The 15,264-nt window shown below is 36.8% G+C and overlaps 1 protein-coding gene across 13 annotated transcripts in view; it reads right to left on the minus strand.

Moving 5' to 3' along the window:
• Nucleotides 1-15,264, minus strand: part of Bcas3 (BCAS3 microtubule associated cell migration factor) — a 502,679-nt gene that overhangs the window by 469,595 nt on the left and 17,820 nt on the right. For all 13 annotated transcript variants that reach the window (XM_074046239.1, XM_074046241.1, XM_074046245.1 and 10 more), the window contains exon 5: nt 14,789-14,895. In XM_074046239.1, coding sequence (XP_073902340.1) covers nt 14,789-14,895 — 107 coding nt within the window. The remainder of the gene's footprint in view (nt 1-14,788; nt 14,896-15,264) is intronic.

The following is a 15,264-nucleotide window of genomic DNA, read 5'->3' on the forward strand; positions in this document are numbered from 1 at the left end:
GGTGGTTTTTTTTTTTTTTCTCTACTATGTCACTGCCAGGGTTTTAAATTATGTGCTATAACTCTACCTCAACAAATTCAAAAATTTAAGATAACACAGTTTGAAGAATGTATTCCTAATGGTAAAAAGTAGTTCCTTAAAAGTTCCCAAAATTAGGGGGAAGAGGGGGAAAGAAAGTTTCTTGTTACATTGTTGCCTGACTAACCACAAATGATACAGTTAATGTCAGAATGTCAGTGACTCTGTAACCACCACTCTGTATACCATCAAGAAAAAAACTGAAAACCACAGAAACCACCTAAAATGGATATTTGTGAGAACTAACAACTTATAGAGCCAATATTTGGTAACCACATAAAGGGGACTGTAGCCCAGTCTGTATTTTGGTTGTGACACTAAATACAAAATACAAAACTTGAAGCAAGAAGGAAGTGAGTTTCAAGAACAGAATGAAAACCACAGAACATAAATAATGAATGGAACTTGTAACCATATTTTCATACTTCCAAATTTTTAAACACAAAGAAATAATTTAAGGAGATGATAACCTTTTCACTTCAGGCTGATACTCTGAAGGAAGATCAAAGAAAAGCAGTTTGAACTCACGTGCTCCTTCAGTTACACAACACTGATTTAGACATCACACTTCAAAACCCCAGCCATTACTTCAGCACCCACCAATTTGAGTATCATTCCAGTCCTTTGAAGATGCTCTAATGGTATCTTCCATTTGCAACTAACACTTCTGTAGTCAAAAGATCTTACTTGGGGTACATGTTAATGTAAAACCACTCAGACTACTCTGACACACATGCCTGAAGGCAGACTGGAAGGTGTTCAGAAGTCAATGTAACACCATCATAGAGAGTGTTGGCCTAGCAGCTGTCATAAACACTTCATAATCACTCAGGCATATGAACTGGATTGCCTTTGATTCATCATTTTATTGCATGTTCAACAGGATAAGTTGAAAATATACACTCAGAAAAGACTGACACAAAAGACTACCTACCTTGTATATCAATTCATACACTTATTACATGAAAAACTAATCTGTGATCAGAATAGTGACTATCATACCCTTGAGAGAGGAGGACTATTAACTGGGGGAACTTCATGAGTAAGAAAAATGTCCATATATTTTCTTCCCAATAGAGGCTTCATATACTCTAAGTATACACATACAGACATACATTGTAAATCAATCTCACATACAGACACACACACATATACACACACACAGGCATAAGGACAAAATCATCAAACTATAAACTTGAGATTTGTGCATTTTATTGTATACATGCTATATTTTCATTTTTAAAGAGATAGCTATCATAAACTGTGGTACTCCATATAAAAGAAGGTTATTTAGCATTAAAATCTCTCTAAGCTATCAATCCATGAAAAGGTATATAATTCTACCTATGCAGGAAGCAGAGATAAGGAGGATGGGAATTCCAAGACAGCCAAGGAAAAAACTTCATAAGATCCCATCTCAATCAATGGGTGTTCAGAGTGGTGCGCCTGTCATCACAGCTACACATGGAAACGCAAATAGGAAGTTCACTATCCAGGCTGGCTGGACATAAAGCAAGACCCTATCTCAAAAAATAACCAACACAAGTCACATGCCAGTGGCTCAGGCCTATAATCCTAGCTACTCAGGAGGCAGAGATCATGTTTTGAAGCCAGTAGAGCAGATATGAGACCCTATCTCAAAAAAAAAACCCATCACAAAAAAGGGCTGACGGAGTGGCTCAAATGGTAGACCACCGCCCTAGCAAGTGTGAGGCCCTGAGTTCAAACTCCAATACCAAAAAAAAAAAAAAATATCCAGCCAGGCACCGGTGGCTCACACCTGTAATCTTAGCTACTCAGGAGGCAGAGATCAGAAGGCTAGTGATTCGAAGCCAGCTGGTCAAATAGTTTGGGAGTCCCTATCTTGAAAAAAGAAACCATCATTAAAAAAAGGGCTGGTGGAGTGGCTCAAGGTAGGCCTTGAGTTCAAGCTCCCATACCAAAAAAAAAAAAAAAAAAACCCAGGAAACACTGGAATTCATAGGCCATGAAAAATCAAAAGAAATTCTCATTCAGAAATACACAAGGAGAACATAACAGGTGAAGATGCCAACACAGAAGAATGACAGCATGTGCCAGAGGGGATCTGATTAGAGTTATGCAGCTGCCAGCCAAATGCTGCCAGCCAGCATCAGAAGACAGGAAATGTGGCCCTGTCCAGTGATAAAAAATTTCTGTTATTTGACACCAAAAAGAAATTCTCCTCCTATGCCCAAGACATTAAGATGAGAAAGAACAAAACTTGGAAAATAGAAACACCAATTAAATTTCTTTCTAATGTCTACTGAAAATTAATATTTCCTAAGACCCCACTTCTCTCATCAGAAAATTAAACAATTTGCAATCACCTTGAAGGAATACTGAATAAAAGCTTAAGTTTATAATGAGAAGTACTTTAAAAATGGTTAGTAACTTCATTCTTTCATTTTAATATTAAGAAATCAAAGATACTGCAATTCCATTTTAAAACGGTTCTTACTAACATACATAAATTCCTACAAAAGTCAACTGTTGATATTCTTAACTAGTCACATTACTTTTCCCATAAAAAATATATAATATTTTATAATAATATATTAATAAATTTATATATAATGTAAATATATAAATATTATATATGTGTATTTTATATATATAAAATTCTGAGGTGTTTCCCCCAAATTTCAAAATTTTCCCCAGATCAGTACCAGGAGATACTTGGCAATGTCTGGAGACATTTAGGTTATCACACTTGGGAGGCTGTTTCTTTAATCTAGCAGATAGAGGCTACAAATGTTACTACATATCCTACAATGGAATAGGGACAGAGACAGAGAGAAGCAAATGGTACAAAACATCCATAATTGGTGAATTTGCAAAAAGGGTAATAGAATTCCTTGTGCCTGTTATAAAATTTTCTAGACGTATGAAATTATTACAAAATAAAAAGCAATTTTAACACCCCACAATAAGCTCAGTACATGCCTATAATCCCAGTTCTTGAGGGATTAAAACAGGAAGCTCATGAGTATGAGGCCATACTTTACCTAGCAAGACCCTGTCTCAAACCAAAACAAAAGAAAAACCAACAATAAGACACCAAGAAATACCCACCAGAATGGCTAAACTTAAAAAGAATGAAAATAAGAAGTGCTGATGAGAATTGTAAAGCAAAAAGAACTTTCATAGATTGTTGTTAGGAATACAAAATTGGTAAAAACCACTTTGGAGAACAGTTTGGCAGTATCTACTATGGTTCAACCTATACCTACCTTATTACACAGCAAGCTGACTGCTATGTCAACACCCAAGAGAAATGAATGTTATATTCATCAGAAAGCAGTTTCACTGAGTTTTTATACTTGAAAACTACAAACAACAAAATGTCACACAGTCATGCAATGGATTTTATGAAATCTGCTATATTCATGATAGAATCAGAATCAGCAAAATCAGAAACATGAGTGTTACACACAGTAACATGAAAGAATCTCACAGTGGAAATGTTGAAAGAAACCAGACAAAAATAATGCAAACTATTTTATCTGTGATCTTATTTCTTTTATCAAGTTCAAGAATAGAAAAAAATAAAAAGAGGATATAAAGAAGATATAGTATTGACAAGAAAGTGGTGAGCTATTCTGTGGTACTGGAAGCACACTCTATCTTTCCGGGGGGCAGGGAAGTGGGGTTAGGCAGGGTCTCCCTATGTATCCCAGGTTAAGTTCAAACTTGCAATGCTTCCATCTCTACTTCCAGAGTGGTGGAATTATAGGCATGTGACACCCAGCATACTCTGTATCTTATACACAGTGATGGTTAATGGCTTTACACACATATGAAAATTTCAATCTATACACTTACATCACATGTGGTGGAGCACATTTGGAATCCCATATATATGTATGTCTGTATACATACATATATTCTGTTATAAGATTAAAAAATCAAATAGATCTCAAACAAGAAATATTTTAATTTAGGATAAATTTCAAACTCATAAAATGCCTACTGCCCAGGTCAAATAAGCAAGTCACAAAGTGCAACTACTGGAACACAAAGATCCATCCAAGACTCCTCTGAGATGATACCTTAAGACATATACTACAGGCCAGGTGGCGGTGGCTCACGCCTGTAATCCTAGCTACTTGGAAGACTGAGATTGGAAGGATTGCAGTTTGAGGACAGAGTGGGCAGTTTGTGATACCCCCCACCTCCAAAATAATCAGAGCAAAATGGACTAGAGGTGTGGTTCAAGCAGTAGAGTGTCTGCTTTGCAAGCATGAATTCCTGAATTCAAACTCTAGTCCCACCAAAAAAAGAAAAAGGAAATATACAATAGACAAATATTTTTGTTGAGTAATATGGGTATTTTCCAGAAGTTATTTCAATAATGTGCCTCTTCATTTCTGCTTCTATTCACAATATGACACCCAATGCTTTCACTGCAGATGACTAACAGCTATCCGTTACTTTTCTTTCCAGTAAGAAGAGAATGGAACAAACAAAATGAGGCCCTATTCTCAACAAAGGCAATTTTCTGATTGAGTTCCAAACCTTCTCTGCTTTCCAGTATACTCAAATCACTAAGTTTATATTATTCCCAAATGAAACCTATAAAAATTGTTTCCTGGCCAGCAATCTTAACATGGCAAGGTCTATTGGCAACCAACTTCTAATAAATAACAGACTAATTGGTATTTACCTCAAATATGCCCTTGCATGTTTGCTCTAAAGCTTTCAGTGCATAAAAGCTTTAGGGCAACTATTTCTACTCAAAGAATAGCTTCACTTTCAATGTGTTAGCGACACCTAGTGTCACATCTTTGAAGTATATCAAATTCAAAGAAAACACAAATGTTAACTTCTAAAGATAAAATATACTGCTATAGCAAACACATTTTCAAGATTTTATTTAAAATATTAAGTATTTCTACTTATGATAATCCAAAACCAAACCAAGAGGAATTAATCACCTGAATAGACCTATAACACAAAATGAAATTGAAGCAGCAATCAAGACTCTCCCTAAAAAGAAAAGTCCAAGACCTGATGGATTCTCTGCTGAATTCTATCAGACCTTTAAAGAAGAACTGATACCAACCCTCTTTAAACTGTTCCACGAAATAGAAAGGGAAGGAACACTGCCTAACACATTTTATGAACCCAATATTACACTTATCCCAAAACCAGGCAAAGACACCTCCAAAAAGGAGAACTATAAGCCAATCTCCTTAATGAACACTGATGCAAAAATCCTCAATAAAATAATGACAAACCGAATTCAACAACACATTCACCACGACCAAGTAGGCTTCATCCCAGGAATGCAGGGGTGGTTCAACATACAAAAATCAATAAACGTAATAAACCACATTAACAGAAGCAAAGACAAAAACCACTTGATCATCTCAATAGATGCAAAAAAAGCCTTTGATAAGATCCAACACCATTTCATGATAAAAGCTCTAAGAAAACTAGGTATAGAAGGAAAGTACCTCAACATTATAAAAGCTATATATGACAAACCTACAGCCAGCATTATACTTAACAGTGAAAAACTGAAACCATTCTCTCTAAAATCAGGAACGAGACAAGAATGCCCACTATCTCCACTCCTATTCAACATAGTACTGGAATTCCTAGCCAGAGCAATTAGGCAAGAAGAAGGAATAAAAGGAATACAAATAGGTAAAGAAACTGTTGAAATATCCCTATTTGCAGACAAAATGATCCTATACCTTAAAGACCGAAAAAACTCTACTCAACAGCTCTTAGACACCATCAACAGCTATAGCAAGGTAGCAGGAAATAAAATCAAGATAGAAAAATCATTAGCATTTCTATACATTAATAATGAACTTAACAAAGGATGTGAACGACCTCTATCTACAAGGAAAACTATAAACTTCTGAAGAAAGAGATTGAGGAAGACTATAGAAAGTGGAGAGATCTCCCATGCTCATGGATTGGTAGAATCAACATAGTAAAAATGTCTATACTCCCAAAAGTAACCTACATGTTTAATGCAATTCCCATCAAAATACCAATGACATTCATCAAAGAGATTGAAAACTCTACCGATAAATTTATATGGAAACACAAGAAGCCACGAATAGCCAAGGCAATACTCAGTCAAAAGAACAACACTAGACGTATCACGATACCCGACTTCAAACTATATTATAAAGCAATAGCAATAAAAACAGCATGGTACTGGCACAAAAACAGACATGAAGACCAGTGGAACAGAACAGAGGACCCGGACATGAAGCCACACAACTATTACCAATTTATCTTTGACAAAGGGGCTAAAAATATACAATGGAGAAAAGACAGCCTCTTCAACAAAAACTGCTGGGAAAACTGGTTAGCAGACTGCAAAAAACTGAAACTAGATCCATGTATATCACCCTATACCAATAGTAACTCAAAATGGATCAAGGATCTTAATATCAGACCACAAACTCTAAAGTTGGTATAGGAAAGAGTAGGTAATACTTTGGAACTAATAGGTATAGGCAAGAACTTTCTCAATGGAACCCCAGCAGCTCAGCAACTAAGAGACAGCATAGATAAATGGGACTTCATAAAACTAAAAAGCTTCTGCTCAACAAAAGAAATGGTCTCTAAACTGAAGAGAACACCCCACAGGGTGGGAGAAAATATTTGCCAGCTACACATCAGACAAAGGACTGATAACCAGAATATACAGGGAACTTAAAAAACTAAATTCTCCCAAAACTAATGAACCAATAAAGAAATGGGCAAGTGAACTAAACAGAACTTTCTCAAAAGAAGAAATTCAAATGACCAAAACACACATGAAAATATGCTCACCATCTCTAGCAATAAAGGAAATGCAAATTAAAATCACACTAAGATTCCACCTCACCCCTGTTAGAACAGCCATCATCAGCAACACCACCACCAACAGGTGTTGGCGAGGATGCGGGGGAAAAAGGAACCCTCTTACACTGTTGGTGGGAATGTAGACTAGTACAACCACTCTGGAAAAAAATTTGGAGGCTACTTAAAAAGCTAAACATTGATCTACCATGTGATCCAGCAATACCACTCTTGGGGATATACCCAAAAGACTGTGACACAGGTTACTCCAGAGGCACCTGCACACCCATGTTTACTGCAGCACTATTCACAATAGCCAAGTTATGGAAACAGCCAAGATGCCCCACCACTGACGAATGGATTAAGAAAATGTGGTATCTCTACACAATGGAATTTTATGCAGCCATGAAGAAGAACGAAATTTTATCATTTGCTGGTAAATGGATGGAATTGGAGAACATCATTCTGAGTGAGGTTAGCCTGGCCCAAAAGACCAAAAATTGTATGTTCTCCCTCATATGCGGACATTAGATCAAGGGCAACAAGGGGACTGGACTTTGATCACATGATGTGGCAAGAGCACACAAGGGAGATATGAGGATAGGCAAGAAACCAAAAAAAACAAGATAGCATTTCATGTCCTCAATGCAAAGGAACTAATGCAGAAACTTTAAAGTGACAGAGGCCAATAGGAGAAGGGGACCAGGGACTAGAGAAAAGGTTAGTATGAGAAGAATTAATTTAGAAGGTAACACGTACGGAAAGCAATGCAAGTCAACTCCCTGTATAGCTATCCTTATCTCAACCAGCAAAAACCCTTGTTCCTTCCTATTATTGCTTATACTCTCTCTTCAACAAAATTAGACATAAGGGCAAAATAGTTTCTGCCTGGAAGCGAGGGGATGGGGGGGAGAGGAAGTGGGTGGGGGGAGAAATGACCCAAACATTGTATGTACATATGAATAAAATTTAAAAAAATAAAATATTAAGTATTTCTAAAGTAGATAAGAAACCCTAAGTACCTATTTAATCAGATACCAGAATGTATGAAAAATTGGGTTTCTTTTTTCTTTTTTGAGATAGGAGCTCACTATGTACCCCAGAATGGCCTCAAACTTGATCTTCCTGCTTCACCTTCTCAAGTAGCAGATTACAGGGTGACCCACCATACCTGGCTTCTCCATTGAAAATTTTAAATGAGAACCCTTTATTACTCTTAAGAGTAATACAGTGAAATTTTTCCTTACATGAATTTTAACACAATGTCAAATAACCAAATTCTGTCTCTACATAAATGATGCCACTTCACATACTAAGCAACATTAGTCCCCAGTCCAAGATGCTAAAATATCTTTGACTTTCTAATTTTTAGAAGCAGTATCAAGGGGGGGTGGGGTGGAATGTGGTCCAACCAACATATACACATGTGAGTAAATGTAAAAACTTATAAAAAAGAATTTAAAAAAAAGAAAAAAACTGGGAATAAACAGGAAGTCTTTCTAGAGTAATAATCATGTTCTATATCTTGATAAGGATTTGTGTTACCTTCATGTATAGACTTGTCAAAACTCAGACAATTTACACTTAAGATTTTTGTACCTAGGTGTGGTGGTACATGTCTATAATTGCAACAATCAGGAAGCTGAGGCTAGTCTGACATACATAGCAAGAACCTATGTTAAAAAGCCAAGGGCAGCTGGGTGCAGGTGGCTCACACCTGTAATTCTAGCTACTCAGGAGGCAAGAAATCAGGAGGATTGCAATTCAAAGCCAGCCCAGGAAAATAGTTCACAAAACCCTATCTCAAAAACACCCAACAGAAAAAAAGCGATGGTGGAGTGACTCAAGGTATGTAAGCTCTGAATTCAAACCCCACATCGCAAAAGAAAAAAGGAGGAGGGGGTGGGCCTAGGGAACTCAGTAGAACACTAGGCAATTACAGGCAGGTCCTGGGTTCAATCCCTAGCACCACAAAAATACTTGGGTAGCCAGGCATCACAGTGCACACTTCTAATCCTAGTTACTTGAAAGCAGAGGCAGAAGAATTGAGTTCCAGGCTTACCTATGCTCCTTAGCAAGACCCTGTCTCAAAAGAGAGATTTGTGCTGGAGGTGCAATTCAGTGCTTGCCTAGCATGCCTGAGACCTGGGTTTAATCCTGAACACTGCAAATAAAATACGATATTTAATTTTGTGTACATATTACTTAACAAGCAATAACCAAATATCAAACTCAGGTCAATGTTATGCATGCAAAAGTAATTAAGTGAAAGCACATTCATGTTCGTATCAACTATGAAGTACACAGAATACAGATGAATGAGACAAAGCAAGCATAGAAAAATTTTAATGGTATGAGCTAGGTGGTAGATACACACATTTTCACTGTATTGCCTCAATTTCTGCGTTATATTCAAAATTTTAGAAGTCCTTACAATGTTGACAAACTCTTAGCCCATCTTCACCCCATGTACACAATCTCCTTTTTTTTTAGCCGGGAGAGAGAGGGTTGAGAGAGGATCTCCCTATGTAGTCCAGACTGGCCTCAAACTCAGAATCCTCCTGCTTCAGCTTCTTGAGTGCTGGCATTGCAGGTGTGTACCACCAATGCCAGCAATGAATCATAATCTCCTGATTCTTTACCTTGTACCTCCTTGCTGTTCTGTAATATAGGAAACATGTTCCCACACTAGCATTTGTACTGACTTTGCTGCTCCTTCAAATCACTGCTTTGCACCTTTGCACAGTTGAGTCTCTGAAAGCCAATCAAGTGAGTCTGAGACCACTCTATATAACAACCCAAAATAATACCAACCAGTTATCATAACACTTATCACCATGTAACATACTGCATATGTTTGTTATCCATCTTTCCCATTCTCCCATTTCCATAACTCAACTACTTAGAATGGAAATTCTCAGTGTTGTTTTCCCCACACCGTTAACACATTCTGGGGCTGCGAATGTGGTTCAAGTGGTAGAGCACTGCCTAGTAGTATGCATGAGACCTTGCAGTCAAATCCAAGTACCACAAAAAAATAGGCTGGAAATGTGGCTCAAGTGGTAGAGTGGCTGTCTAACAAATGCAGAGCCCTACATTGAAACCTCAGTACCACCAAAAAAAGAAAAAAAAAAAAAAAACAGAACACAGTCTGACATGTAATGATGTAATGGACAATCGATAAATCTGTGCTGAATGAATAAATTAATAAATGGATAGGGTAAATATAAATAGAATGGCATTACAAGAATGCAATTCGCAAAATCTAACAAGAACGTTATTTTTATTGATTTCCCCAAATTATATAAAGATTTTTATCTTAATATTCTTACTTTTTTTATATTATGAAACCTAAATCAGTGTCTCCTAGAGAGAAAAAAAAACACTTCTACCCCAGCACGTCTAACTAGTGTTTGTTGTTTCAATCTTAGCTGACTAAATCTTAATCTTGAGATTATATGCTACTTTCTTATCATGGTCTCATGTTTTTCATTTTATAATTTAAATTATATGTCAATTTGCTTTTTAAATCTGTCTCCTACTAGCTCCATGACCAAAGAACATATCTATTGTGCTCATCACTGTATTATCCCAGACCTATATTGCATAAATGAACACCACATAAATCCTCAGAGCTCATGGTACCATGTCAATCAATGTTTAAGACTAAGAAAAAAACATCAAAAATGTAAGAATAATTTGAGATAAATGAAATAAATACTAAGATAACAACATCTAATAAAACTGAAGGAATTAAGTACAAAATGTCTTTTTCTTACTTTTTAATGTACATACGTGCATAACTTTGATTTTTTTTTAACTAAGGTTTTAATCAAGACAGTCTACTTACCTTGTTTTAAAAATTGGCAATAACATTACAGGCATGGGCAGGAAAAAAGGTCTGCTTATCCAGAACACTGACATAACAAAGAATCGTTCTTCCACAACAGATGTGTTGAAAGAAGGGGCCTGACAGCTTAGGAAAGCTGGTGTTTTCCTATACAGTTCTCATACACAAAATGGTGGAAACTTCACAATAAACAAACTACTGCACATCTCGGCTTTTGAGCTAACACTAATTAGCTATATTCCTAGACATCACCTAAGCTTCATATATATTTTGTGCTTCATAAATACACAATTAAAAATAACATTTAACCAGAATGTTTATTCTCTTTATTATTTTTTTTTTACCTTTTTGCAGTATTGGGAATCAAACCCAATACTTGTGCATACTAGCACTCCACCTGAGCTATATCCCAAGCTTCTATTTAATCAGAGCCTCAAATGTTGGTATAATTATCTAAAACCAACAAAAAGGGGCTGGCAGTTAGCATGCATGAGGTGCTGAGTTAAGTCCACAGTACCACAAAAAAAATGTATATTACAATAATAATTTAAATCACCCAATAGAAGTGCTGTGCACATACCAGAAGCAAAAACTGATGCGTGCTTTAGAGATGTTTAAGTTTCTGCTCATCCACACTTACTGAAAAAGCATTCTGGTTTACCATCTCCAGAAATTTGTCAGAGCCATCTTTTCTAGGTTGAATAACGTAAGCTTCCCACTGTCTAGCATAAGGCTGCTACACAAATGACTGACTGGTGGCTAAGTTTCAGCAAGGTGTAGGTAGAGCAATAACTAACAGTCTCAGGAGTCTATAAAAGTGTATTTGAAGATGTATCCCAACCTTTTACAAATGGAACTACCAAACTTCCACAGTATACCACAAGACATTTGGCAGGTAATGAAGTACGGCTCTCGGATCAGGATTTGAATTTGAATTCAGGCTGATCTAAGTTGAAATTGCAACTCTAACTCTCACAAGCACGACTGCCATCTGTAAGAGAGTAATTTCTATTTTGCAATATATGTTAGATAGAATAATGCATATATAAATCTCTGACTATGTTGAGAGCTCAATCAATAGAAAAGAATAAACTAATTTTCACAAACTGCCACCTAATTCTTGAAACAATACTCACGGGGACACACTACTGCAACAGTAGATAACTAGTCAGAGAAAACTCCAAGAATAGATTGTTCAAGCCTCTCAAAATAGAGTCTGGCAAAAGGAGGAATAAATACATACCTTTAAATTATTCAGAGATAAATACAAGTTAACTTTGAAACTATTAAAAGTAATACCTCTAATTATAACCAGAGCAAGTGGGTAGTTTAAAGCAACCTGAGTCCCACCAAAGGAATGTGCTCAATCCAGTCAACACCCCAAATCACACCTGCTGAACCCTCTTGTTAAAGCTACAGCTTCCTCTCTGCCTTCAATTCAATATACAGCAAAATATAGTCTCCATTAGTTAAGAAAAATTATTTTCTCTCTTCACAACCTAGATATTTTTCTCTTTTAAAAAAGCAGGGGTCGGGGGGCACCTGACTGCTTGGTAAAGCTGCCTGCTCTCAGTTTCCTTTGGGGGCTTACAATCACTCTATGATCAGTTTTGCTTAAATGAAATCAAGCTTTTCCTTTTAAAAAATGGGGAGGGGGCATGCCTATGGCATGCCTAAACATCAGGGCCTTGGAAAACCTCACCTAAAGGCAAAAGACAGAGACTGGAAGGGGCGTGCCTCACTGGTAGAGTGCTTCCCAAAGGCCCTGGGTTTGGCCCACACACTGAAAAAAAAACACCAAAGAGAATGAACACTTCTAATTTAATGACAAATCAGCAGGATTCTTATACTTCTGCAAAATAAAGCCAAGCTTTTAAAAACGAGAACAGCAAATGAGGTATTTACACACAGTGGAATTTTACTCAGCCACAAAAAAGAATGAAATGTTGTCATTCGCAAGTAAATGGATGGAACTGGATATTATCATCTTAAGTGAAGTTAGCCAGGCTCAGAAGGCTAAAACCCCCATGTTCTCCCTCAAATGCAGATGACAGACCCACACACTAAGGAGAGAACATGCACAGGATGAATAGGGAAAGGGAAGGAAACCTAAAACTTGAAAGTGGTTGATATGTTCACTGTAGAGGAGCGAATATAGTAATCTTAAACTGGCTGAACCAACTATGGGAAAGGGACTAGGAATTAGTGAAGAGGTCTGGTAGAGGTGAACCAATGTGGGTTTCAATACACATGTGCATGGAAGCAATGCTAGGAATCTCTCTGTATAGCTATCTTTATTTCTAACTAGCAAAAATGCTATGTCTTTCTTATTACCTTTTATATTTTCTCCTTAACAAAATCAGAGAACAAGAGGGCAGACCAAACAAGGTATACACATGTGAGTAAATGTAAAAATGGTAAAAGAAAAAAAGAAAAGAAACCCCCCCTCAAACCTTAAATAACTAATAATATGATAATCAAATGATTAGAGGGTCAAAGTTCATGTGATTTATGAAAAAATAAACAATTTTTAAATTCAAATGTTAAACAATTATTAATGTCTTTGATACATAATAATACCTATGTCATTGAGGCAAAATTCTGTACTAGAGTATTATCAGACTTCCATTAAACCTGAGGTAAGAAGGACACCGGTGGCTCACACCTGTAATCCTAGCTACTTGGGAAGCCTCTGCTTCCCAAGATCAAGGTTAGAGTCCAGTCAGGGAAAATAGTTTGCAAGACCATATCTTGAAAACACCCAACACAAAAAAAGGCTGACAGAGTGGCTCAAGTGGTAAAGCCCCTGCCTAGCAAGCATGAGGACCTGATTTCAACTGGGGCACAGTGGGGGGCGGTGGGGGGGAATGAACCTGAGGTAATATATGTGTGCTTTTCAAACTTTTAAACCAGATTACCTGAAAGACCAACAACAACAACAACAACAACAAAAAACAATTTTGGCTAACACACACAAACACACACACACATGGCTTCAAACAGGTACAATTATCAAAGGTACAATTTTAAATTGTATTGGCCCAGAGCAAATAAAACTACAAAAGAACCAGACAACAGAAGTCTAATGCCAAACATGAAAGATAAATGAAACAAACCAGAATCCACAGTTCTTACTACACCTCACTGAGCTGTGCTGCTCGCATGACTCTTTACTCTTTTACAGGACTGTATTTTGGTCACCACAAGGAGACACGTGTAGGAGTCATCAGGCAGACTATGACCAATAATATGCAGTATAAAACATTTTTCAAAATACAAGTGCACTTAGCCTTTGACTCACTAATTTCATTGAAGGAATTTTATCCTACATAGATACACAGACACATAAAGTGATCTTTGTTCAAGTTAATTCATTACATCATTATTTTTAATATAAAAATATAGATGTTTATAGTATTTTCACCCATAGGAAACTGGTCATTAGGAAAAAAATCCAAATAATAGCATTATTATACAGCTATAAAAGCCAGTGAAGGAAGTTTTCTGAATAGGGATATTATTATATAAAAACAACAATATTCAGAACAAAAGTGAGAAAAATATGTATACCTCTTATTCTTATAAAACATAGCTCTAAGAATGTATCACAAACTAGAAATCCTAGTTGCCCCAGGGAAGTAATGGAGGACAAGGGCAGGAGGGTATATTTTTACTCTTTTGTGCGTCTTGAATTTCCTTCCATGTGAATGTTTTAACTGATTCAACACATAATGTTCACAGCTCCCAATTTTTAAAAAACAACCTTCTATAAGCCAGTTTATGCTTCTCTAAAATGGGAAAAACTAACCATCCGTGCTTAACATGAAGAAAAAAGAGCTCTTTCATGCAATGTGCTGTGCCCAATTCCTGATCCACTTTACTTGTGATTTGCCGATTGCACCTCACTCTCAGCACCTTATATTGTGTTGCTTGTGACATAAATGGATGAGATCTTAAGGAAAGCATAAAAGTGTCTCCAGATTTCACATAAGCAAACATGCTAGAAAATACTGTCCACCTCTCTCTACTTACAGGGATGCTCCAGACCTGCATTCCATCACTGTAGCCAATCACAATCAGCAGTGGCGGCTCATTTCCAGTGCTATGCATTTCGTGGAACTCCAGGTTTCTTGACGTATCTGCATTTGAATTAAGTAACAAAGAAGCAAACTTAAAAGACACAACTATATGTCTTTAATGCTACAAATGTAACAATTATTTTTTTTAATTTTACTTTCTTTTACAGCACCAGGGTTTGAACTCAGGGACTCATGCTCGCTAGACAAGCACTCTTAACCGCTTGAGCTATTCTACGAACCCTTTATTTTATGATGGGGTCATAAAATAGTTTTTCGACGGGGTCTCCAAACTATTTGTCTGGGGCTGGCTTCGAACTGAGATCCTCCTTATCTCTGCCTCTTGAGTGGCTAGGACTACAGGTATGAGCCATGGGCACCTAGCCTTTTTCAATTTTAAATAGGAATCAGAAGTAAACAGAGGACATCATT

Source organism: Castor canadensis, chromosome 11 (assembly GCF_047511655.1).
Source record: "Castor canadensis chromosome 11, mCasCan1.hap1v2, whole genome shotgun sequence".
Classification (NCBI taxonomy): domain Eukaryota; kingdom Metazoa; phylum Chordata; class Mammalia; order Rodentia; family Castoridae; genus Castor; species Castor canadensis.